General features: G+C 63.7%; 1 protein-coding gene across 1 annotated transcript in view; it reads left to right on the top strand.

Annotated features, from left to right (window-relative positions):
* The window catches only part of HSPG2 (heparan sulfate proteoglycan 2), a 47,668-nt gene that overhangs the window by 555 nt on the left and 24,596 nt on the right, over positions 1-22,517 (top strand). The window contains 36 exon segments of the mRNA XM_058818602.1: positions 5,641-5,770; positions 6,979-7,062; positions 7,513-7,622; positions 7,723-7,781; positions 9,107-9,267; positions 9,447-9,572; positions 11,278-11,523; positions 12,595-12,714; positions 12,789-12,920; positions 13,395-13,539; positions 14,306-14,454; positions 14,534-14,637; positions 14,639-14,681; positions 14,757-14,920; positions 14,991-15,167; positions 15,848-16,044; positions 16,121-16,268; positions 16,356-16,483; positions 16,553-16,639; positions 16,744-16,802; positions 16,876-16,943; positions 17,533-17,673; positions 18,261-18,437; positions 18,537-18,716; positions 18,884-19,002; positions 19,083-19,194; positions 19,272-19,385; positions 19,465-19,583; positions 19,661-19,747; positions 19,833-19,882; positions 19,965-20,053; positions 20,128-20,268; positions 20,349-20,540; positions 21,440-21,532; positions 21,625-21,705; positions 21,786-22,016. Of these exon segments, the coding sequence (XP_058674585.1) occupies positions 5,641-5,770; positions 6,979-7,062; positions 7,513-7,622; positions 7,723-7,781; positions 9,107-9,267; positions 9,447-9,572; positions 11,278-11,523; positions 12,595-12,714; positions 12,789-12,920; positions 13,395-13,539; positions 14,306-14,454; positions 14,534-14,637; positions 14,639-14,681; positions 14,757-14,920; positions 14,991-15,167; positions 15,848-16,044; positions 16,121-16,268; positions 16,356-16,483; positions 16,553-16,639; positions 16,744-16,802; positions 16,876-16,943; positions 17,533-17,673; positions 18,261-18,437; positions 18,537-18,716; positions 18,884-19,002; positions 19,083-19,194; positions 19,272-19,385; positions 19,465-19,583; positions 19,661-19,747; positions 19,833-19,882; positions 19,965-20,053; positions 20,128-20,268; positions 20,349-20,540; positions 21,440-21,532; positions 21,625-21,705; positions 21,786-22,016 (4,563 nt within the window).

Genomic DNA, 22,517 nt, shown 5'->3' with positions numbered 1-22,517 from the left:
CCCGCGGATTTGGGGGTTCTGAAAGGAGCTGAGGGCCCTTGCAGGAGCTGGAATGTCCCCATACAGAGCTGGGATCCCCAAAGGAGTCGGGGTCCCGAAAGCTGGAATTCCTATAGGAGTTGGGGTCCCCTACAGGAGTCGGGGTCCCCTACAGGAGTTGGGGTCCCCGGAGCGGGACTTCTATGGAGCAGTTGTGAGCCCCCTTTGGTTTTGGGGTGCCTTGAAGTATTTGGGGCCCTTATAGGAGTTGGGGTCCCGCCAAGGAGTTGGGGAGATCTAAAGGATTTGGGGTGCCTGAAGGGAGCCGGGGTCTCCACCCGCGGATTTGGGGGCTCTGAAAGGATCTGGGGGCCCTTGCAGGAGTTGGGGTCTCCTCACACGGAACTGGGATCCCCAAATGAGTCGGGGTCCTGGGAGCTGGAATTCCCGTCCCCTACAGGAGTTGGGGTCCCCGGAGTGGGAGTTCCATGGAGCAGTTGTGAGCCCCCTGTGGTTTTGGGGTGCCTTGAAGTATTTGGGGCCCTTAAAGGAGTTGGGGTCCCCACAGGATTTTGGGATCCCCTAAAGGATTTGGGTACCTCGGAGCTGAGGTCTCCTGCAGGAGTTGGGGTCCCCTGCAGGAGTTGGGGTCCCCTAGAGGAGTTAGGAACCCCTCTGGGAGTTGGGGATCCCTCTGGGAGTTGGGGTCCCTCACGGAGTTTGTGTCTCTCGAAGGACTTGAGGATCCTTGTGATCCCGGAATTGGGGTCCCCCAGGACACCAAGGAGATGTGGGGGTCCCTGTTCCTGAAGGGATTGGGGGGTCCCTCCTGTACCAGGGGGTCCCTGGCCTCCTGCCCCCCTCCCCAAGGGACTGGGGGTCCCCCCCTGTACCAGAGTCCCGTGGAGACCCCAGGGCCCCCCCTGGGAATTGCAGTGTCCCTCCAAAGTATCGGGGGGTCCCTCTCCCCATGCCCTGCCCCATCTGGGAATGGGGGATTTGGGGTCCCCCTGCCTGTCCTCTATGGGGCGTGAGGTCCCCCATGGACCGGGGGTGCATGGGGTCACCCACCCCATATCCCTATGGTACTGGGGTCCCCGTGACCCCCGTGTGAGGGCCCCAGTCTGGGGGGGGGGGCTCTGTCACCCCCCATTCCTTCAGGGAATTGGGGTCCCCCATGACCCCGGAGTGGGGATGGTTCCCATCACCCCACAAACCCCCCCGTGGCGGTCCAGCCCCCCTGTCCCCACCCCCTGCCCTGGGTAGGGGGGTCACCCATAGGGACACTCCTATCCTGCTTTTGGGGTCCCCCCCGTGCGCACCGCACCCCATCCCCCGCCCCGGCTAAATTTAAAGGGTGATGGTGGCGCCGCTCACCCTAAAAATAACCATCCCAAAATACCCGCCCGGGGGGGGGCGCCCCTGGGGGGCTCCCCACCGTGCTGGGGGCAGCGGGGCGGGGGTGGCACCTCGGGGTGGCACCGATGGGCGGGGGGGTCCCGGTGGGTGCGGGCTGGGGGGCCCGGGGGCGGTTTGGGGTTGGGCGGGTGCCCGGCGTGGAGAACAGAGGGGGCCTTGTGCTCGGGGCCGGGCTGCCAGCGCGGCCCCCCCGCTCTCCGTGGGGCTCCCACCCACGCCCGGGGGGGGACAGAGGGGGGGAGCCCCACTTTGCAACCCCCCACCCTTCATTCTGCTGAGAAACGGGGGGGGGGGGGGGATTTGGGGACGGAGCAGCCCCATGACCCCCCTGGCCGCGATGCTGGCCCTACATCCACGTGTGGGGGGGTGTTCCCATTCCCACGCGGCCCACGGAGGGTGGGCGCCACCTGCACGGGCTGCGAAGGGTTAATGCGGTGGGGGGGGGAAGGGGAGGGCGAAGCAGGAATGCGCGATAAGATCAGCGTGCCCCGGGGGGAAGGGCTGGGGAAGGGGGGGACACCCCACGCACGCTCTGCACACGCGTGTGCCCGGGGCACGCGCGGCCACGGCGCTGCTGGGGGGGCTCCTGGCACACCTGGGGGCGTTTGGGGACACCTGGGGGCATCTGGGGCCACCTGGGAGCGCTCGGGGCCACTCGGGGACCCTCCGGGCCCGCGGCTCACATGGCCTCTCGCCTCCGGCTCGTTCCCATCGCCAAAGATGGCCCGGCTATGGGATGAGGAGGAGGAGGAGGAAGGCGGGGAGGAAGGTCAGCTCAGACGCTGGGTCCTTGCCAGGACTCCTGGGTTTCCCCTCTTGCCATGAAAACCCGACACTGCCCCAAAAAGTCTTGTTATGTCACAAATGAACCTACTCCCCCCCAAAAAATCCCTCCTGAATATCTGCCTATACCCCTACCCCCAAAAACCCATCTCCCCCCATACCCACCTCCCCCCCACAAAAAAACCCCCATATCCCTTCCCCTAAAAATCCATTTCCCCCCCAAAAAACCCTGCCACTCATCTCCACCCTCCAAAAATCCATCTCCACTCTCCAAAACCCATCTCCCTGCCCAAAAACCCATCACTCCCCCTGCCCAAAATCCCATCTCCCCCCCAAAACATCCCCCCTAAAACCAAACTCTCCCCTCCAAACCCCATTCACCCCAAACCCTCCCGTTCCTCCCCCCGCTATCCCGAGCCGTCCCGGGATAAATTAGGCAATGCCAGCAGGGAGGAATGCAGGGGGGAGGGGGCAGGGCAGGCGCATATTTGGGGCCCCCCTTTCTGCCCGGCCGTGCCGGTGACCCCGCAGCTGTTTCACCCCCAAATCCCGGGGGCGGATGGGGGGGACGGGGGGGTCAGAGCAGCTGTTTCTGTCCCCCCCCCTTCCCCTCGGGACCAGCATCCCACAGCTGTGCTGGCAGCCCCCCCAAACCCTGGGGTGACCCCAATGCCCCCCAGCCCTTGGGGACCCCCGGCAGTGGGGAGAGGGGAATTTTTTCATGGGGGAAGCACCTTTGAGCATGACCTTGGGGGGAACAATAAGCCAGGGGGGGACTGCTATTAATAACCCCCCCCGGTTATTATTCTTGTGCTGCGTCACCTCCTCTTCCTCACCCGGATGAATTAACGGGGGGGGGCACATCCAGATTTGGGGGCCACTTGGACATTTGAGGGGCCACATCCAGATTTTAGTGCGGGAACACCCAAACTACCGGGGAACACCGAAATAAAGGGGGGGGGGAGGTGTGTGAGGTTTTCCCCCCCAATTTGGGGCGCACTTTGGAAGCGGGGGGTTGGCAGCGTGGTGCTTCCTCACCCTCCTCTTCCTCGCCCCCCTTCCCCGCCGAGTTTTCCCCAGGGTGCGGGGCAGGATTTGGGCCGGGGAGTGGAAAATGTGAGCGGCGGCGGCGGCGGGGCCGTGGCGTCCGGCCGGGCGCGGTGCCCCGGCGGCAGCGGGGGGGTCCCGGCTGCCGGGGGGGGCCCGGGCGCCCGGGGCTGCGGGGCCGGGGAGCGGGAGAGGCTTCCGGTAACCGGAGAGGGGGGATCGGCCCCGACCCTGCGCCGACCGCGCCGGACACCCGGCCCGCGGCTGCGCTTCCTGCGGCCGGGATGGGGCTGGGGAGCGGGGCTGGGCAGTGGGGCACGGGTGGGGAGCGGGGCTGGGCAGTGGGGCACGGGTGGGGAGCGGGGCTGGGCAGTGGGGCACGGGTGGGGAGCGGGGCCTGGCACCCACGGGCCCGGGGCACGGGTGGGGAGCGGGGCTGGGCAGTGGGGCACGGGTGGGGAGCGGGGCCTGGCACCCACGGGCCCGGGGCACGGGTGGGGAGCGGGGCTGGGCAGTGGGGCACGGGTGGGGAGCGGGGCCTGGCACCCACGGGCTCGGGGCACGGGTGGGGAGTAGGACCTGTGCACCCAGGGGCGCGGGGCACGAGTGGGGGAAATTCCAGGGCCTGGGGAGCAGGGGCTGGCACCCACAGGCTCAGGGCACGAGTGGGGGCGATTCCAGGGTAGCCAGGGGCTGAGGAACAGGGGTGGCACCCAGGAGCTCAGTGCACGAGTGGGGAGCGGGGCTGGGCAGTGGGGCACGAGTGGGGGACGATTCCAGGGCATCCACGGGCTGGGGAGCAAGGGTGGCACCCACGGGCTCGGGCCACGAGTGGGGGCAATTCCAGGACACAACCAGGGCAGGGGCTGGGCAGCCAGGGGCTCAGGGCACGAGTCGGGGGCGATTCCAGGGGCTGGCGAGCAATGGTGGCACCCACGGGTTTGGGGCACGAGTGGGGAGCAGTGACTGACACCCACGGGCTTGGTGCATGAGTGGGGAATGATTCCAGGAGCTGGGGAGCAGGGGTGGCACCCAGGGGCTTGGGGCACGAGTGGGGAGTGATTCCAGGGCATCCAGGGGCTGGGGAGCAGGGGCTGGACACTCACGGGCTTGGTGCACGCGTGGAGGGCAATTCCAGGGCACCCACGGGCTCGGGGCACGAGTGGGGAGTGATTGCAGGACACCCAGGGGCTGCGGCGCCCGGGCTGGGCACCCACGGCCTTTGTGCATGAGTGGGGGGAAATTCCAGGGGCTGGGGAGCAGGGGCTGGGCACCCACTGGCTCAGTGCACGAGTGGGGGTGATTCCAGGACACCCACGGGCTCGGGGCACGAGTGGGGGACACGGTGGCAGTGCCCCCGCACACTCCATGTGGGGACTGAGCAGCCACCCCCGTGGGGACAATGGCAGAGCCCCCACTCGCTGGGGACACGCGTGGGGATGTGGGGTGAGCACCCAATGCACATCTGGGGAGCGGCAGAGCCACCCCAAGCGCACACGGCCCCGTGCCTCAGTTTCCTCTTGCACGGGGGCCGGGCTGGCACCCACGAGGGACCCTTTGGGGTGTTGAGTCCTCCGGTCCGTGTGACAGCGTGGCCCCCCCGTGTCCCCCCGTGTTCCCCCCGTGTCCCGTCCCCCCCTCGTCCCGCCTAATCCCCCGGCGCTTGTTTGCACAGCAAAGTGCTGCAGCGACGGATTCCTGCCGGGGCCGGGGCGGGGGGCACCGGGCTGGGGCACACCCGGCTGGGGCACACGCGTGTGCATGGCCCCGGGGCACCGGGCACACCCGGGCACCGGGCTGGGGCACACCCGGCTGGGGCACACGAGTGTGCCAGGGCGCGGGTGTGGCAGTGCCAGCGTTCCCTGGCACCTGGAGGTGTTCACAGCCACCTTTGGGTGTGACTGTCGCCGTGTGTGTGCTGTCACACGCGTGGTGCTGCAAACACGCGCGTGTGCACGGCCGGCCGCGGGCGCGCCTCGGTGCTGGTGCAAACGCGCGTGCACGGCCACATGTCAGCGTGCACGCGCGTCCCCGTGTCAGCGCACACGTGGAGCAGTGCAAACACGTGTGCACACGCTTCCCGTGTGGCTGCACACCGGGCTCCGGGGCACTCTCCCCAGGGCCTGCACATGCACGTCCCGGTGCCGGCGGTCCCGGTGATCTCGGTGCAGTCCCGGTGATCCCGGTGATCCCGGTGATCCCGGTGCAGGCAGTCCCGGTGATCCCGGTGATCCCGGTGCCGGTGGGGGCAGGAATGCCGGGGGTGTGTGATGAGCTCATCCCGCTCCCTTCTCCCGGTGACGCCACCGCACAGCCACGCACCCCCACCCCCGTCCCCCCCGGGGTGACGTGTCGCATTCCATGGTGGCCCCGTCCCACGGTGGCCCCGTCCCACGGTGGCCCTGTCCCCAGGTCACCAGCAGTGCCCATGCCTGGGCCGACGCCTTCCCCGAGGACACGGTGGCCGATCACGTCGGGGACACGCAGGGACGGCGCTACTACCGACACCTGTCAGATGACGAGGACCTGGTGGCCTCTGGAGGTGAGGGGACAGCAGGGTGGGTGGGTGGGTCCTGATGCCACCCTGGGTGCCACTTGCACAGTGGATGGCACTGGGACCCTGTGGGAGTGGTAGTCACTTTGGCTGAATGTCACCGTGGATGGGTGTGACATACATGGGGGTTGTTACCATCAGCTGGTGCCACCACGGGTGCCACTCACTCACCTGTCCCCACTGCAGATGGGAAAGGGACCTGATGGCACCCAGCACTAAGGTGGCACTGGGTATGTGGGTGCCACCCTGGACGCTGCTTGCACTGTCCTCATTGTTCTTGATGCCACTGGGACTGGTGGCATCTGGTGATAAGGTGGCACTGGGTGGGTGGATGTCACAGCGAGCGAGTGCCGCTCGTGCTGCCCCAACAGAGATGCCACCAGAATTTGGTGGCAGACAGTGGCAGGGTGGCACTGAGGGGGTGAGCATCACCGTGGGTGTCACCGTGGGTAGAACCACCCTGGGTGCTCCCATGTTGTCCCCATGGTGGATGGCACTAGGACCTGGTGTCATGTGGCAGTAAAATGTCACCAGGTGGTGGCTACCATGGATGTGTGGATGACCACATGGTCCCCATTGTGGGTGGCACTGCGATCTGGTGGCATTTGGTGGCAGTGGGTGCTACCATGGGTGGGTGGATTTCATCGTGGGCGGGTGGGTGCCACCATGGGCAGGTGGGTGTCACCATGGGCAGGTGGGTGTCACCATGGGCGGGTGGATGTCACCGTGGGTGGGTGAGTGCCACCATGGGTGGGTGGATGTCATCGTGGGCGGGTGGGTGCCACCATGGGCAGGTGGGTGCCACCATGGGCAGGTGGATGTCACCATGGGTGGGTGGGTGAGTGCCACCATGGGCGGGTGGATGTCATCGTGGGCGGGTGGGTGCCACCATGGGCAGGTGGATGTCACCGTGGGTGGGTGGATGTCACCATGGGTGGGTGAGTGCCACCATGGGCGGGTGGATGTCATCGTGGGCGGGTGGGTGCCACCATGGGCAGGTGGATGTCACCGTGGGTGGGTGGATGTCACCATGGGTGGGTGGGTGTCACCATGGGCGGGTGGATGTCACCGTGGGTGGGTGAGTGCCACCATGGGCGGGTGGATGTCACCATGGGTGGATGGGTGTCACCGTGGGTGGGTGCCCACGCATGGGGACCCCGCGGGCGGGTGCCACCCTCACGCTGTGCCCGTGGCAGATGGCAGCGGGGAGGATGGCAGCGGTGTCCCCTGGCCACCAAGCGTCAAGGCCCCGCCTCACAGCAGCGGGCTGGCACCCACCGGTAAGGGGACACTGTGGATGGCACCTGGCCCCGGGCTGGGCCCCACTGCTGGCACCGCTCTCAACCTCTGTCTCCTCTTCATCCTCCTCCTCCTCTTCCTCCTCCTCCTCCTCCTCCTCCCCGGGGGCAGCGCCCGGGCCCCGCCCCGCGCCCGCGGGCATGGTGGTGGCCGAGCCCGAGGACGACCCCCCGATCAGTAAGTGACACTTTTTGGGGACCCCCCTTTTGCTGCACCCCCACTTTTCCTCCTCCTGTGCTTTACTGGGTGGGATCCCAAATCCCTGTGGGGATGGGGTGGACACAGCTGGGGATTACAAGGAACATCTGGACGGGGGGGTGTCACAGCTGGGTGGGGGTCACAGCTGGGCGAGGGGGATTTTTTGGGGGTGCAGGTGTCACCCCCAGAAGTTTTGACACCCCATCCCCAACTTTGGCACCCCCCACCCCCAGTTTATTTCCGGGCTCTGGTGAACTTCACCCGCAGCATCGACTACAGCCCGCGGCTGGAGGACCCTGACTCCGAGGAGTTCCGCGAGATTTCCGAGGCCGTGGTGGACACGGTGAGCGCTGGGGGGCACTCGGGGGGTGCAGGGGTGGGGGGCACCCGAGGGACCCTTTGGGGGAACCCGGGGGACCATCCTGAACCCTCATTTCCGACAGCTGGAGTCCGAGTATTACAAAGTGCCTGGGGACCAGGTGGTCAGCGTGGTCTTCATCAAGTGAGTGAGGGGGATTGGGGGGCTTTGGGGGGCTTGGGGGAGCCCAGGGGGGTTTAAGGGGTTTGGGACGTTGGGAAAAGGTGGGGCAGGGGGGCCTGGTGGAGCAAGGCATCATCTGGGGAGATTTTGGGGTGCAATGAGGAAGTTTTGGGGTGTAGAAGGAGCTTTTGGGCGTTTTGAGGATGATGGAGATGTTTGGGGGTGATGGGGCAGATTGGAGGTGAAGGGGATGTTTTGGGGTGCAATGAGGGGGTTTTGGGATGCAGTGAGGGCTTTTGGGGTGCAATGAGGAGATTTTGGGGTGCAATGAGGAAGTTTTGGGGTGTAGAAGGAGCTTTTGGGCGTTTTGGGGATGATGGAGATGTTTGGAGGCCATGGGGCAGAGTGGAGGTGAAGGAGATGTTTTGGGGTGCAATGAGGGTCTTTTGGGGTGCAACGAGGAAGTTTTGGGGGGCAGCAAGGAGCTTTGGGAGTGCAGGGATTTTTTGGGAGTGACTGATGCATTTGGAGGTGATGGGGCAGATTGGAGGTGAAGGGGATGTTTTGGGGTGCAATGAGGAGATTTTGGGGTGCAATGAGGGGCTTTTGGGGTGCAATGAGGGAGTTTTGGGGTGCAGCAATGAGCTTTTGGGAGTGCAGGGAGGTTTTGGGGATGATGGAGATGTTTGGGGGAGATGGGGCAGGTTGGAGGTGAAGGGGATGTTTTGGGATGCAATGAGGAGATTTTGAGGTGCAATGAGGAGGTTTTGGGGTGCAATGAGGAAGTTTTGGGGTGCTTTTGTGAGGACGGAGAGGTTTTGAGGGTGTTGGGGTGGATTGGCAGTGATGGGAATGTTTTGGGGGTGCAAAGAGGGGCTCTTGGGTTGCAGTGAGGACATTTCAGGGTGCAATGAAAAACTTTGGGGAGTGCAGGGATTTTTGGGGTGACTGATGCATTTGGAGGTGATGGGGTGGATTGGAGGTGAAGGGGGTGTTCTGGGATGCAATGAGGGGCTTTTGGGGTGCAATGAGGAGGTTTTGGGGTGCAATGAGGAAATTTTGGGGTATTTTTGTGAGGACAGAGAGGTTTTGAGGGTGTTGGGGTGGATTGGCAGTGATGGGAATGTTTTGGGGTGCAAAGAGGGGCTCTTGGGTTGCCGTGAGGACGTTTCAAGGCGCAGTGAAGAGCTGCTGGGATTTTTGGGCTGACTGAAGCATTTGGAGGTGCTGGGGTGCATTGGAGGTGACGAGCAGTTCTCGGGGTGCAGTGTGGGTGGTTTGGGGGCTCAGGGCCGGTTTGGGGGTGCAGTGAGGCCGCTCTGGGATGCTGACCCGCTGTCCCCCAGGCAGCTGGACGGGGACGTGTTCGTGGAGCTGGACGTGGGCTCGGAGGGCAACGGGGACGAGGCGCAGCTCGGGGGGGTCCTGCGGGACCTGCTGGCCGGGGGCTCCATCGCCTCCTACCTCACCTCCCCGCTGGGCTTCCAGTTCCGCCGCCTGGGAGCCGGTGAGACTGGGGGGCTCTGGGGGGGTTTTGGGGGGTTTTGGGGTGCTCTGGAGCAGTTTGGGGTTGGAAACCTCAGAGCAGCGCATCCCAACCTGCGTCGCTCTGCTGGCTGAATTATATGGGTGGGGGGGATGTTTTGGGGTGCCCCCCCTGACCCTGCGCCCCCTCCCTGGCCGCAGTGACGCCCCAGCCTCGCGCCTGCACCGCCGGGGAGTTCTCCTGTGGCAGCGGGGAGTGCGTGGCCCTGGAGTATCGCTGCGACCGCCGGCCCGACTGCCACGACGCTTCTGATGAGGAGGGATGTGGTGAGGCAATGGGGCACCCCAGAACCTCCTCTGTCCTCACCAACCCTCCCTGCCCTCATTGCCCACCCCATGGCTCTGATACTCCCCCTCTGCACCCCCCTTTCCTGCCTATAACCTTCCTATTGTCTCCTCCTGCACCCCCAGTTCCCCCTTAACCCCCTGCTCCTATTTTAGTCCTACACCCCCATAAACACTCCTCACACCCCTTTTTCCCCCCATATAACCCCTCTGCACGCCATTTTGCCCCTACACCCTCCCATAAGGCCACCCCTTGCACCCCTCGCATGCCCCTTTTGCTCTCTATGCCACTCTGCACCCTCATTTCTCACTTTGATCCCCCTGCATCCACATTTTACCCCTATGCCCCCATAAACATTCCTCACACCCCTTTTTTCCCCATATAACCCCATTTTACCCCTACACCCCCATAAGGCCCCCTTGCACCTCTCCCACACCCCTTTTGCCCCCTATATCCCTCTGCACCCCCATTTCTCACTCAATTCCCCCCGCACCCCCATTTTACCCCTATGCCCCCATAAACACTCCTCACAACCCTTTTTTCCCCCCATATAACCCCTCTGCACCCCATTTTGCCCCTACACCCTCCCATAAGGCCCCCCGTTGCACCCCTCGCACGCCCCTTTTGCCCAGAATACCACCCTGCACCCCAATTTCTCACTTCAACCCCCCTGCACCCCCATTTTATCCCTACACCCCCATACACATCCCCTGCAACCCCTTTTTCCCATATACCCCCTTATACTCTACTGCCCCCTCGTTTCCCCCCAAACCCCTGCACTCCATGAACATTCCCCACACCCCTTTTGCCCTCTGTAGCACTCTGCACCCCCATTTCTTACTTTAACACCCCTGCACCCCCATTTTACCCCTATGCCCCCATAAACATTCCTCACACCCCTTTTTTGCCCTTTATAACCCCTCTACAGCCCATTTTGCCCCTACACCCTCCCATAAGGACCCCCTTGCACCCCTCGCACACCCCTTTTGCCCTCTATGCCACTCTGCACCCCCATTTCTCACTTTGATCCCCCTGCACCCCCATTTTACCCCTATGCCCCCATAAACACTCCTCACACCCCTTTTTTTCCCTTTATAACCCCCCTGCACCCCATTTTTCCCCTAAACTCCCCCATAAGCCCCCCTTGCACCCCTCCAGCCCCGAGACCCCCCCTCTTCCCCCCTAAATCCCCCCTAACCCCCTGCACCCCATGAACACTTCCCACAGCCCTTTTGCCCTGTATACCCCTCCACACCGCTCTGCACCCCCATTTCTCACTTTAATCCCCCTGCACCCCCATTTTACCCCTATCACCTCCATAAACACTCCCCACACCCCTTTATTCCCCCATATAACCCCCCTGCACCCCGTTTTATCCCCATGCCCCCATAAACACTCCTCACACCCCTTTATTCCCCCATATAACCCCCCTGCACCCCGTTTTATCCCCATGCCCCCATAAACACTCCTCACACCCCTTTTCCCCCCATATAACCCCCCTGCACCCCGTTTTATCCCCATGCCCCCATGAACACTCCTCACACCCCTTTTCCCCCCATATAACCCCCCTGCACCACATTTTTCCCCTACAACCCCCCCCATAAACCCCCCTTGCGCCCCTCTCCTCCAGCCCTAAATCCCTCTTCCCCCCTAAATCCCCCGCTAACCCCCTTTTTCTGCCCCCAGAGCCGTCCCCACGGCCGCCCCCCAGCACCGCCCGCCCGGCCGCCACCACGCGCCCGCTGAGCACCACGCCCGTGGGCACCACCCCGGCGTCCCCCCTGCGCCCCTTCACCCCTCGGCCCCCCAGACCAGCGCCCGGGGGGTGCCAGGGGGGCGAGGCCGCCTGCAGGGACGGGCGCTGCGTGCCCAGGGATTACCTGTGCGACGGAGAGCGCGACTGCGCCGACGGCTCCGACGAGGACGCCTGCGGTGGGTCTGGGGGTGCGCAGGGGATTTGGGGGGCTCTAAATAGCTGGCAGGGCATGGCTTGGGCTGGTGGGCTCCGTGCCAGGCTGGGAAGGGCTGGTGGGGTGATGGGAGATGGGGCGGTCAGTGTTGGGTCACCAGATGTGTCCCCGTTGGGCCCAGTCGTGGTGAAGTAAAGTAAAAATCAGCTTTAATGATGGTCTGGGTGAGGGCATTGAGGTCCACACCAAGCTGGGTGTGAGTGTGGATCTGCTGGAGGGTTGAGGGCCCTGGACAGGCTGGATCCAAGGGATTAATCCATTGGTGTGAGGTTTAACAAGACCAAATCCCAGGTTCTGCACTTTGGCCACAACAACCCTGCAGTGTTACAGGCTGGGGACAGCAGCCAGGCAGAAAGGGACCTGGGGACACTGGTGGACAGCAGGCTGGACAGGAGCCAGCAGTGTGCCCAGGTGGCCAAGAAGGCCAATGGCTCCTGGCCTGGCTCAGGAATGGTGTGGCCAGCAGGAGCAGGGCAGGGATTCTTCCCCTGTGATGGGCAGCACCTCCAGTGCTGTGTCCAGTTCTGGGCCCCTCAATTTAAGGAGGACGTGGAGGGGCTGGAGCTTGTCCAGAGCAGGCCAACAAGGCTGGTGAGGGGTCTGGGACACAAGAGCTATGAGGAGCAGCTGAGTGAGCTGCTGGGCTCCTGACCCTGGAGAAAAGGAGGCTCAGGGGGGACCTTGTCACTCACTCTACAACTCCCTGAGAGGAAGGTGCAGCCCAGTGGGGATGAGCTCTACTCCCAGAGAATGAGGAACAGGAGGAGAGGACACAGCCCTGAGGTGTGCAGAGAGGTTTAGGCTGCACATTAGGAAGAAGCTCCACACAGAAAGGGTGGCTGGGCACTGGAAGGGGCTGCCCAGGGAGGTGGTGGAGTCACCATCCCTGGGAGTGTTTAAGGAAAGCCAGGATGTGGCACTTAGTGCCACGGTCTGGGTGACAAGGCGGTGTTGGGTCATCAGTGATCTCAAAGGTGTTTTCCACCCTGGGATTTTGGGGTTCTGGGTGCTGACCTGCCCCGTGCCCCCCCAGGCACCCCGTCCCCCTGCGAGCCCAACGAGTTCAAGTGTGCCAACGGGCACTGCGCCCTCAAGCTGTGGCGCTGCGACGGCGAGAACGACTGCGGCGACGGCTCCGACGAGAGCGACTGCCGTGAGTGCGGGGGCTCGGGGACACCGTGGGGACACTGTGGGGACACGGTTGACACCGTGTGTCACCCCCTGCAGCCACCAAGGCGCCCGGTGCGGCCTGTGGGCCGGCGGAATTCCGGTGTGTGTCCAGCGGGACCTGCATCCGAGCCAGCTACCAGTGCGACAGGGAGCCCGACTGCCCCGACCGCAGCGACGAGGTTGGATGTGGTGAGTGACACCAGAGGGGACATGGGGACCACGGCTGGGCTGGGGATGGTGTGCCAGTGATGCTGTGGCACCAGGATGGGGACACTGTGCCCGAGCTGTCCTCAGGGTACGGGGCTGTGTCTGAGCTGTGCTGGGGAGCCTCTGCTGTGACACCAGGCTGGGGACACTGTCCAGGGGCCTCGTGCCACTGTAGAGGGCTGGGGACATTGTGTCATGGTGTCAGGCTGGTGGCACTGTGTTTAGGGACATTGTGCCATGGCACTGGGCTGGGGACTCTATGCCCAAGCCAGTGCCACAGAACCATACTGGGGACACTGTGTTTGGTGGTGCCCGTGGTGGTGACAGTGACTGGGTGCCAGTGGCAGTGTCCCTGTCCCCCGTGGTGCCGTGGCGGTGACAATGACTGACTGGGTGGCGGTGGCAGTGTCCCTGTCCCCCAGGCGGTGACAATGACTGACTGGGCGGCGGTGGCAGTGCCCCCACAGGTGGTGACGCTGCCGCGGGAGTCGGTGAGGGCGGTGCCAGGCCAGACCGTCACCTTCACCTGTGTGGCCACCGGTGTCCCCACCCCCATCGTCACCTGGCGCCTGAACTGGGGACACACCCCCAGCAGCCACAGGTGGGCGGGGACGGGGGCGGGGCCTAAGGGGTGCCGGTTGCTGATTGAAGGAAGGGGCGTAGCTTGTCATGGGAGGAACTTGTGATTGGCTGCGGTCTGTGAAGGGAGGAGCTTCTTTTTGGGGTGGGGTCTGTGTGGGTGGGGTTTGTTTGGGGGCTGAGGTGCTGGGACCAGCCTGGGGGCGGGGCTTATGTGCAGGGCGTGGTCTGAGTGGGCGGGGTTTGGCAAATGAGCGTTGTAATTATGATGTGGGCGGGACTTTTGAGGTGGGAGGAGCTTGAGATAGGGGCGGGGTCGGGGTGTAATCCGGGGTCATGCGGTCGGAATAGGCTCCTGGGCTGGGGCTGGGCATGGGTGTACTGGGTATGTGGGGCACTGGGTGTGCGGGGCACTGGGTGTACTGGGTGTGCGGGGCACCAGATGTGCCCAGTATCAGGTGGTGTGGGTGTGCAGGGCACTGGGTGTACTGGGTATATGGGGCACCGGTTGTGCCCAGTATCAGGTGGTGTGGGTGTGCAGGCACTGGGTGTGCAGGGCACCGGTTGTGCCCAGTATCAGGTGGTGTGGGTGTGCAGGGCACTGGGTGTACTGGGTTTGTGGGGCCCTGGGTGTGCAGGGCACTGGGTGTCCAGGCTATTGGGTATACTGGGTGTGCAGAGCTCCAGCTGTGCCAGGTGCTGCGTGTGCCGGGCACAGGGTGTGTGTGGCTCCCGGCTGTGCCGGGCTCCGCTTGTGCCAGGCTCTGGGTACCAAACGTGCCCCACAGGGTGTCGATCGTGAGCGAGGCTGGGCAGGGCACCCTGACAATCCGGGACGTGAAGGAGGCTGATCAAGGCGCCTACACCTGCGAGGCCATCAACACCCTGGGCATGGTGTTCGGCATCCCTGACAGCATCCTCACCGTCACGCGCCCCGGTGAGCCACCCCTCCCTGCTCCGTGCCACCAACCCCACCGTGGCACTGTCACCATCACCCGCTGTCTCATCTCCCACAGGGCCGTGTCCCGAGGGCCACTTCCAGGTGACAGGGACATCCCGCTGCCTGCCCTGCTTCTGCTTCGGTGTCACCACCTCCTGCCGTGCCACCACCCGGCACCGCCACCCGCCTCCACCTGCGCTTCAACCGCCCCGACGACTTCAAGGGTGAGCTGTGGGGACAGGGGACAGGGGCTGGGCAAGGACAAGGGACGCAGCAGGGGCTGAGCGTTTTCCTTGCAGGTGTCAATGTGACGGTGCCAGCAGCGCCATCCGCACCGGTGCTCTCAGCCACCCAGCTCCACGTGGATGTGGGCACTGAGGAATTCCAGCTGCTGGACCTGTCTCGCCGCTTCCTGGCGCTGGACGCCTTCTGGGCACTGCCAGAGCCCTTCCTTGGGGACAAGGTGATGCCGGGGCAGGGGCAGGGCTGGGCACACCGGTGGCACGGCCGCTGACAGCCCGCTGTGCTGGCAGGTGGACGCCTACGGGGGAGCGCTCAGCTACGGGGTGCGGTACCGGCTGGGCCGGGGGCCCCCCGAGCCCACCGCCCACCCCGACGTGCTGCTGCGGGGCCACGGGCGGCAGCTGCGGGCACGGGCTGGGGACACCCGGCCTGACGTCCTCAACCGGCGGCACGTGCCCCTCACCGAGGTGGGTGTGAGAAGGGGTGGTGATGGTGGTGGTGGGGAGGTGGTGTGGGTGGTGATGGGTGGGTGATGATGATGGTGGTGCTGATGGGTGGGTGATGCTGGGGATGGGTGGGTGATGATGGTGGTGGTGGATGAGTGCTGCTGGGGATGGATGAGTGATGCTGGGGTTGGGTGGGTGATGCCAGTGGTGATGAGGAGGATGGGTGGGTGATGATGCTGGGGATGGGTGAGTGATGATGAGGATGGGTGGGTGATGATGCTGGGGATGGGTGGTGATGATGAGGATGAGTGGGTGATGATGGTGGCGGTGATGAATGAGCAATGGTGATGGTGGTGACGCAGAGAGGGGGTGGGTGACACTGGTTATACTGGTGGGTGGCTGAATCCAGGCATGGGAAGGAGATACTGATGAAGGGCGGGTGGTACTGGTGGCAAGTGGGTGATGCTGGTGGTGGTGACGGTGGTGATGAAGATAAAGGGTGGGTGGTGCTGGTTTTACTGGTGGGTGGGTGAATCTAGGGATAGGAAGGAGATATTGATGACAAGTGGGTGATGCTGGTGGCGAGTGAGTGATGCTGGTAGCAGTGATGTTGATGATGGGCACTGATGCCAGTGGTGGCAAGTGGATGATGCCAGCATTACCATCACCCTGCTGTGACACTGCTGTCACCATCCTGTCAGGATCACTGGGAGGACGAGCAGGGTGCCCCTGTGAGCCGGGAGCTGCTGCTGCTGGTGCTGCAGGGGCTGGAGGGCATCTTCATCCGGGCAGTGTATGACGGGCGCATGGCCAGCGTGGGGCTCAGCGACGTGGCCATGGACATCACCAGCACTGCAGACACCAGCCTGGGGCCGGCTGGGGACGTCGAGGAGTGCAGGTGAGCACTGGCAGCACGGTCAGGGGCTCAGTGCCACTGCTGCTGTGATGCCACTGTCACACTGCTCTGTCCCCAGGTGCCCCGTGGGCTACACAGGGCTGTCGTGCCAGCGCTGTGCCCCCCGTTTTGAGCGGGTGACAAGGGGACCCTACCTGGGGACTTGCTCTGGCTGTGGCTGCCACGGCCACTCCAGCACCTGTGACCCCGTTTTTGGGCACTGCTTGGTAAGGATGAGGGGTTGATGAGGTGACAAGGGCACAGGGACACAGCACAGGATCACCACTCCCCTCTGACCTGTGTCCCCCTCCCAGAACTGCCAGCACAACACGGAGGGTCCCCAGTGTGAGAAGTGCAAGCCTGGCTTCTTCGGCGATGCCACCAAGGGCACAGCCACCGCTTGTCACCCTTGTCCCTGTCCCTACACAGAGCCATCTCGCAGGTGGGTGCCAACCCCAGGGACCTGCCCCTGATGTCCCCGCCCTGGTGTCACCATCATTGTCACCCACAGGTTCTCGGAGTCCTGCTTTTTGGACACAGATGGCCAGGCCACCTGTGATGCCTGCGCCCCTGGATATGCTGGTCGCCGTTGTGAGAGGTGGGTGGGGGGGGGTCCCTCCCCGTCCCTCCCCATAACGCCCCCACCTGACACCCCCACCCATCACCCACCCATCACCCACCTATCACCCCACCCATCCACAGGTGCGCCCCAGGCTACGAGGGAGACCCCATCCAGCCGGGTGGCAAGTGCACCCCAATTGGTGAGTGGAGGGTGCTGGTTGGGGGTTCCCTGCACCCTTGGGTGCCCCCCATCCTCACCCTTGCTGCCTGCAGGCCAGGAGCTCGTCAAGTGTGATGCCCGCGGGGGCCAGGACGAGGCGGGTGGCACTTGTCGCTGCAAGGTGAGGGCAGGGGGCTGGGGGACAGTGGGGCAATATTGGTGGGGACAATGAGGGGGAAAACAGGGGGCTGGGTGTTGCCATCCCCCACTGCACCAGCCTGGTCCAAGGTACCCAGTCCCTGCCCTAGCAGCCATCTTAACTCTACCCCATGGCACCCAGATTCCCTGAGGCAACCAGTCCCACTCTCCCATGGTAGTGAGTCCCACCCCTATGGTGCCCAGTCCAATCCCTGTGGTGCCCAGTCCAATCCACCCAGCACCAATCCCATCCCCTGCCCCATGGCACCCAGCCCAACTTCCCCAGAAGGACCCTCTCCAATCCCCCATAACACCCAGTCCGATCCCTGGGGCACCCAGTCCAATCCCCCCAGCACCAATGACAATGACAACCCCCCCATGGCACCCAGTCCATCCCCCATGTGACCCACTCCAATCCCCCATAACACCCAGTGTGACCCCCATGGCACCCAGTCTGGTCCCTGGGGTACCCCATCCCACCAGCCCCCCCAATCCATCCCACCCGCTGCCATGCCATGTTGTGCCAGTCCCACCCATTTCCCTGCTCACCCGTGCCCATCCTGTGTCCCCAGTCCAACGTCCGTGGCCGGCTCTGTGACTCCTGTGCCGCTGGCACCTTCCACCTGAGCGCTGCCAACCCCGCGGGCTGCCTGCCCTGCTTCTGCATGGGGCTGTCCCGCTCCTGCGCCAGCTCCGCCTGGCACCGACACCAGGTACCCACGGGACAGGCCGGGACAGGCTGGGCCATCCTGGGCCATGGCCTGCCAGGTCTTGTCATTGTCTTGATGTGCCATTCCATGCCATGGCGTGTCTTGTCATTATCTTGATGTTCCATGCCAGGCTATCCTAAGCCTTGTCATTGTCTTGACACATCATTCCATGTATGCCATGTCTTGTCATTGTCTTGATGTGCCATGCCATGCCATGCCATGGTGTGTCTTGTCATTATCTTGATGTTCCATGCCATGCCATTCCATGTCTTGTCATTGTCTTGATGTTCCATGCCATGCCATGCCATGCCTTGTCATTGTCCTGACATTCCATGCCATGGCATGGCATGTCTTGTCATTGTCTTGCTGTGCCATTCCATGGCATGCCATGCCTTGTCATTGTCTTGATGTACCATGCCATAGTAGTGCCATGCCATGCCATGCCATGCCATGCCATGCCATGCCATGTTGTGCCATGTCTTGCCATGTCTTGCCATGTCTTGCTGTGTTGTGCAGTGACGTGCCATTATACGTTGCACCATGCCATGTGGTGCCGTGCCATGCCATGCCCACCACAATCCCTTTGCCAGGTGCTGCTCAGCTCTGAGGACTCGGCCCCGCTGCCCCTGGCCAACCTGTCGGGGTCGCGGCTGGCAGGGGCAGTGCCACACTTCGTGTCCCCGCGGGAGCTGCGCTTCGACGCCTTCCGAGAGCTGCCACGGGGCGCTCACTACTGGGTGCTGCCCGCACCCTTCACCGGGGACAAGGTGACACAGCCGCTCTGGGGACACCTCTGTGCCTCTCCGTGTCCCCACCATGCAGTTCAGGGAGTGGGTGGCCCCGAGCCATGCTGAGTGTCCCCACAGGTGACAGCGTACGGCGGGGAGCTGCGCTACACGGTGACACACCGGGCCCCAGCTGGCGCTCCTCTGCCCTCTCGGCACCCTGATGTGCTGCTCCAGGGCAATGGCATCCTCCTGGAGCACTTCTCCAGTGCCACCCCCCCGGCTGGTGTCCCCACCACTGTCACTGTGCCCATCCGTGAGGTGAGAGGGTCCCTGTGTGACACCCACAGAGGGGTCATGGAGGGGTGCTGGGGATGGGTGGTCTGGGGGCCCCAGGGTCAGACTGGCTGCCATGGGGAGGTCACCCTGGATGCCCCAGGGTGCAGTGGGGGATGGCAGCCCCCATGTCACCCCGGTGTGTGGCACAGGCCGCCTGGCGCCGCGCAGATGGGCACGATGCCACCCGCGAGCACCTCCTGATGGCCCTGGCCGACGTGGACCTGTTCATGATCCGGGCATCCTACTCAGAGCAGCCAGAGGAGAGCAGGTGAGCTCCTGGTGGGGACAGGAGGGGACACAGCAGGGTGGCAGGGCAGTGCTGACGGGACATCCCCTCTGGCCCCGCAGACTGGCCGATGTCACCCTGGACGTGGCAGTGCCACACGCCACCGGCCGCCCGCCCGCGCTGGAGGTGGAGGATTGTGCCTGCCCCCCTGGGTACCGCGGGGCCTCGTGCCAGGTGAGACCCTCGGGTCCCCTCACTGCCACTGCGGGGATGCTGAGCTGTGTCCCACCCCCTGCCACTGTCCCCTCTAGGACTGTGACACCGGCTACACCCGCAGCAGCGCCGGGCTCTACCTGGGCACCTGCGAGCCGTGCCAGTGCCACGGCCATGCCAGCGAGTGCCACCCTGACACCGGCGTCTGCCAGGTCAGCTGGGGACACCCAGGGGACTGCCCAGGAGCTCCCATGGCAGGGACACCAGTGCCATCACCCCCTTTCTTTACAGGGCTGCCGGGACCACACGGAGGGTCCCCAGTGTGACAAGTGCCAGCCTGGCTACTACGGTGATGCCACCCGCGGTGACTGCCAGCCCTGTCCTTGCTATGGACCCCACGGGGGCACCCAGTAGGTGCCATTCCCTGGTCTGTCCCATCCCTGAGGACACTGCCTGGGTGTCACCTGTCCCTTTGTCCCCTCCACAGGGTGACAAAGATCTGCTTTGAGGACACGGATGGGCAGCCCACGTGCAGTGCCTGCGCCCCAGGGCACAGCGGGCGCCTCTGCGAGAGGTGACAGGGACACTGGGCTGGGGCAGGGGGTGTTTTTGGGGTCACTGCTCCTCTCACTGCCTCATTTGGGTTTGTCCCCCCATAGGTGCTTGCCCGGGTACGTGGGGGACCCGCTGCGGGGAGAGCCGTGCCGAGGTGAGTGTCACAGGGCAGGACAAAGTGGTGGCACTGTGGTGGCACTAAGAGGGGTTGTGGCTGACTGTGTGTCACCCCTCAGTGCCAGGTGTCCCCGGTGCACAATGCCAGTGTGACCCACGAGGCAGCACCGGCGAGGGCTGCGATGCCAATGGGCAGTGTCACTGCAAGGTGAGCCTTGTGCGTGTGTCCCCAACCCCAGGCAGGGTGACAGGGCAATGTCACCGCGCTGTCTTCCCCCGCAGGCCAACGTGGAAGGTCCTCAGTGTGCCACGTGCCGTCCCCACCACTTCCACCTGAGCGGGGATGAGCCAGCGGGGTGCCTGCCCTGCTTCTGCATGGGCATCGTTCAGCACTGCACCAGCACTGCCTACGCCCGCGGCACTGTGAGCGAACCCTCCTGTCCCCACACGTCCCCAGGGTGTCCCCACCTGTCCCACACCCCTCTCACCCCTCGATCCCGCAGATCCGGACGTCCTTTGCCGCGGGGGATGCGCAGGGGTTCGCCCTGGTGAACCGCCAGCGCAGCACCCGCGTGGACAGCGGCTTTGGGGTGCAGCCGGGGCACCCCCAGCCCCACCTGAGCTACGAGCGCTTCGGGGAGCTGCCCCCTGACTCCTACTACTGGCAGCTGCCACCTCTGTACCAGGGGGACAAGGTAATAGGGTGAGCCCGGGAGGACAGGGGTGCCCATGGGAGCCATGGGAATGCCCCACCAGGGGCTGCACCCCCTCCCCATGGGCACCCCGGGCACTGTCAGGGAAGAGGTTGGGCACAGCCTCCTTGTCTCTGACCTTCTTTTTTTTCTTCCTTTTCCCCTTTCCCTTCCCTTTTTCCTATTTTTACCTTGTCTTTTTCCCCTTTGCCCCTTCTGTTTTCCCTTTTCCCATTTTGTCCTAATTTTTGCCTTTTTCATCCCTACCCTGTGCCATCCTCTGTTCCCATCATCATCCCCATTCTATTCTTTCTCCTCTTTCCCCATCCCCTCCCCTCCCCCATCCTCTTCCCTTCCTCATCCCTACCCTCTTTCTTTCCCTTTTCCCCTTCCACTTTCCCCTCTTTTCCTTCTCCTCTTCCTCATCCCTATTTCATCTCATCACTTTTCCCGTCCCCATCCCTGTCCCCATCATGCCCATTCTCTTCCCTTTGCCCATCCCATAATCCCATCCCATAATCCCATCCCATAATCCCATCCCATAATCCCACCCCATTATCCCATCCCATCCCATAATCCCATTATCCCATCCCATTTTCCCATCCCATTTTCCCATTATCCCATCCCATTTTCCCATCCTATCTTGTCTCATCCCATCCCCCCATCCTGTCTCATCCCATCCCATAATCCCACCCCATTATCCCATCCCATCCCATCCTACCCCATAATCCCATCCCATTTTCCCATCCCATTTTCCCATCTCATTTTCCCATCCCATCCCATCATCGCATCCTATTATCCCATCCCATTATTCCATCCCATTATCCTATAATCCCATAATCTATAATCCCACTATCCCACTACCCCGTTATCCCGTTATCCCATTATCCCTCTGTTCCCAGGTGGGCTCCTACGGCGGTCGGCTGCGCTACACCCTGACCTTCACCCCGGGGGGACAGGGAGCGCCCCTGCCCGACGCCGACGTGCAGATCACAGTAAGGGGGTGCTGGCTGGGGTGGCACAGGGGCACACCGGGTGACACCAGGACCCCCTGACCCCCTTGTCCCATTGTCCCCCTTGTCCACAGGGCAATGACATCACGCTGGTGGCCTACCAGCCTGACCTGTCCCCGCGGACCCCCCAGGCCTTCGAGATCATTTTTCGGGAGGTAGGAGGTGCTGGGCAGCCTTTGTGCCCAATGTCCCCCTTTGCCACAGCGTGTCCCCTGCTCACCCCCTGTTCCTGCAGCAATACTGGCAGCGGCCAGACGGGCAGCCAGCAACACGGGAGCACCTGCTGATGGCACTGGCTGACCTGGATGAGATCCTGATCCGAGCCACCTACTCCACGAGCACGGCCGCGGCCGCCATCGCCGACGTGGCCATGGACACGGCCGTGCCCCCCCAGCCTGGCCTGCCCCCCGCCCCCGAGGTGGAGGAATGTCGCTGTCCCCCCGGGTACCACGGGCTGTCCTGCCAGGTGAGCCCAGCCCAGCCTTCCCAGTGTCACCCCGACACCCCCATGACCTCCCTACCCTCCTCCCCACTAGCTCCTCATCATCCCCCAGCAGCCCTGGGTGACCCTCCATCACCACCATCACTCCTTTCATCACTGTCCCCATCATCAACCCCAGCATTCCCCGATCATGGCCGGTATCACCCTCCATCCCCCTATCCCTCCATCATCCCCCATCATCACACCCCATCATCATCCCTCTACCCTCTCATCCCCCATCAAACCCACCATCACCCCACCAGCCTCACCCCTGTGACCCCTCCATTCTCCCCACAGTATCACCCCCTCATCACCTTCCATCACCCTCCATCATCCCTCCATCATTGCACCATCATCATCACCAGCAATTCCATCATTGCCCATCAGCCCCCAGCATCCCCCCAGCACCCCCTATCACTCTCCCATCACCCCCCATATCACACCACATCATCACCCCCCATGACTCCACATCATCCCCAGCATCAA

The sequence above is a fragment of the Ammospiza caudacuta genome, chromosome 22, assembly GCF_027887145.1.
Source record: "Ammospiza caudacuta isolate bAmmCau1 chromosome 22, bAmmCau1.pri, whole genome shotgun sequence".
In the NCBI taxonomy this organism is placed as follows: domain Eukaryota; kingdom Metazoa; phylum Chordata; class Aves; order Passeriformes; family Passerellidae; genus Ammospiza; species Ammospiza caudacuta.
The sequence above is the reverse complement of the archived record's forward strand: the minus strand, read 5'-3'. Positions and strand labels throughout refer to the sequence as shown.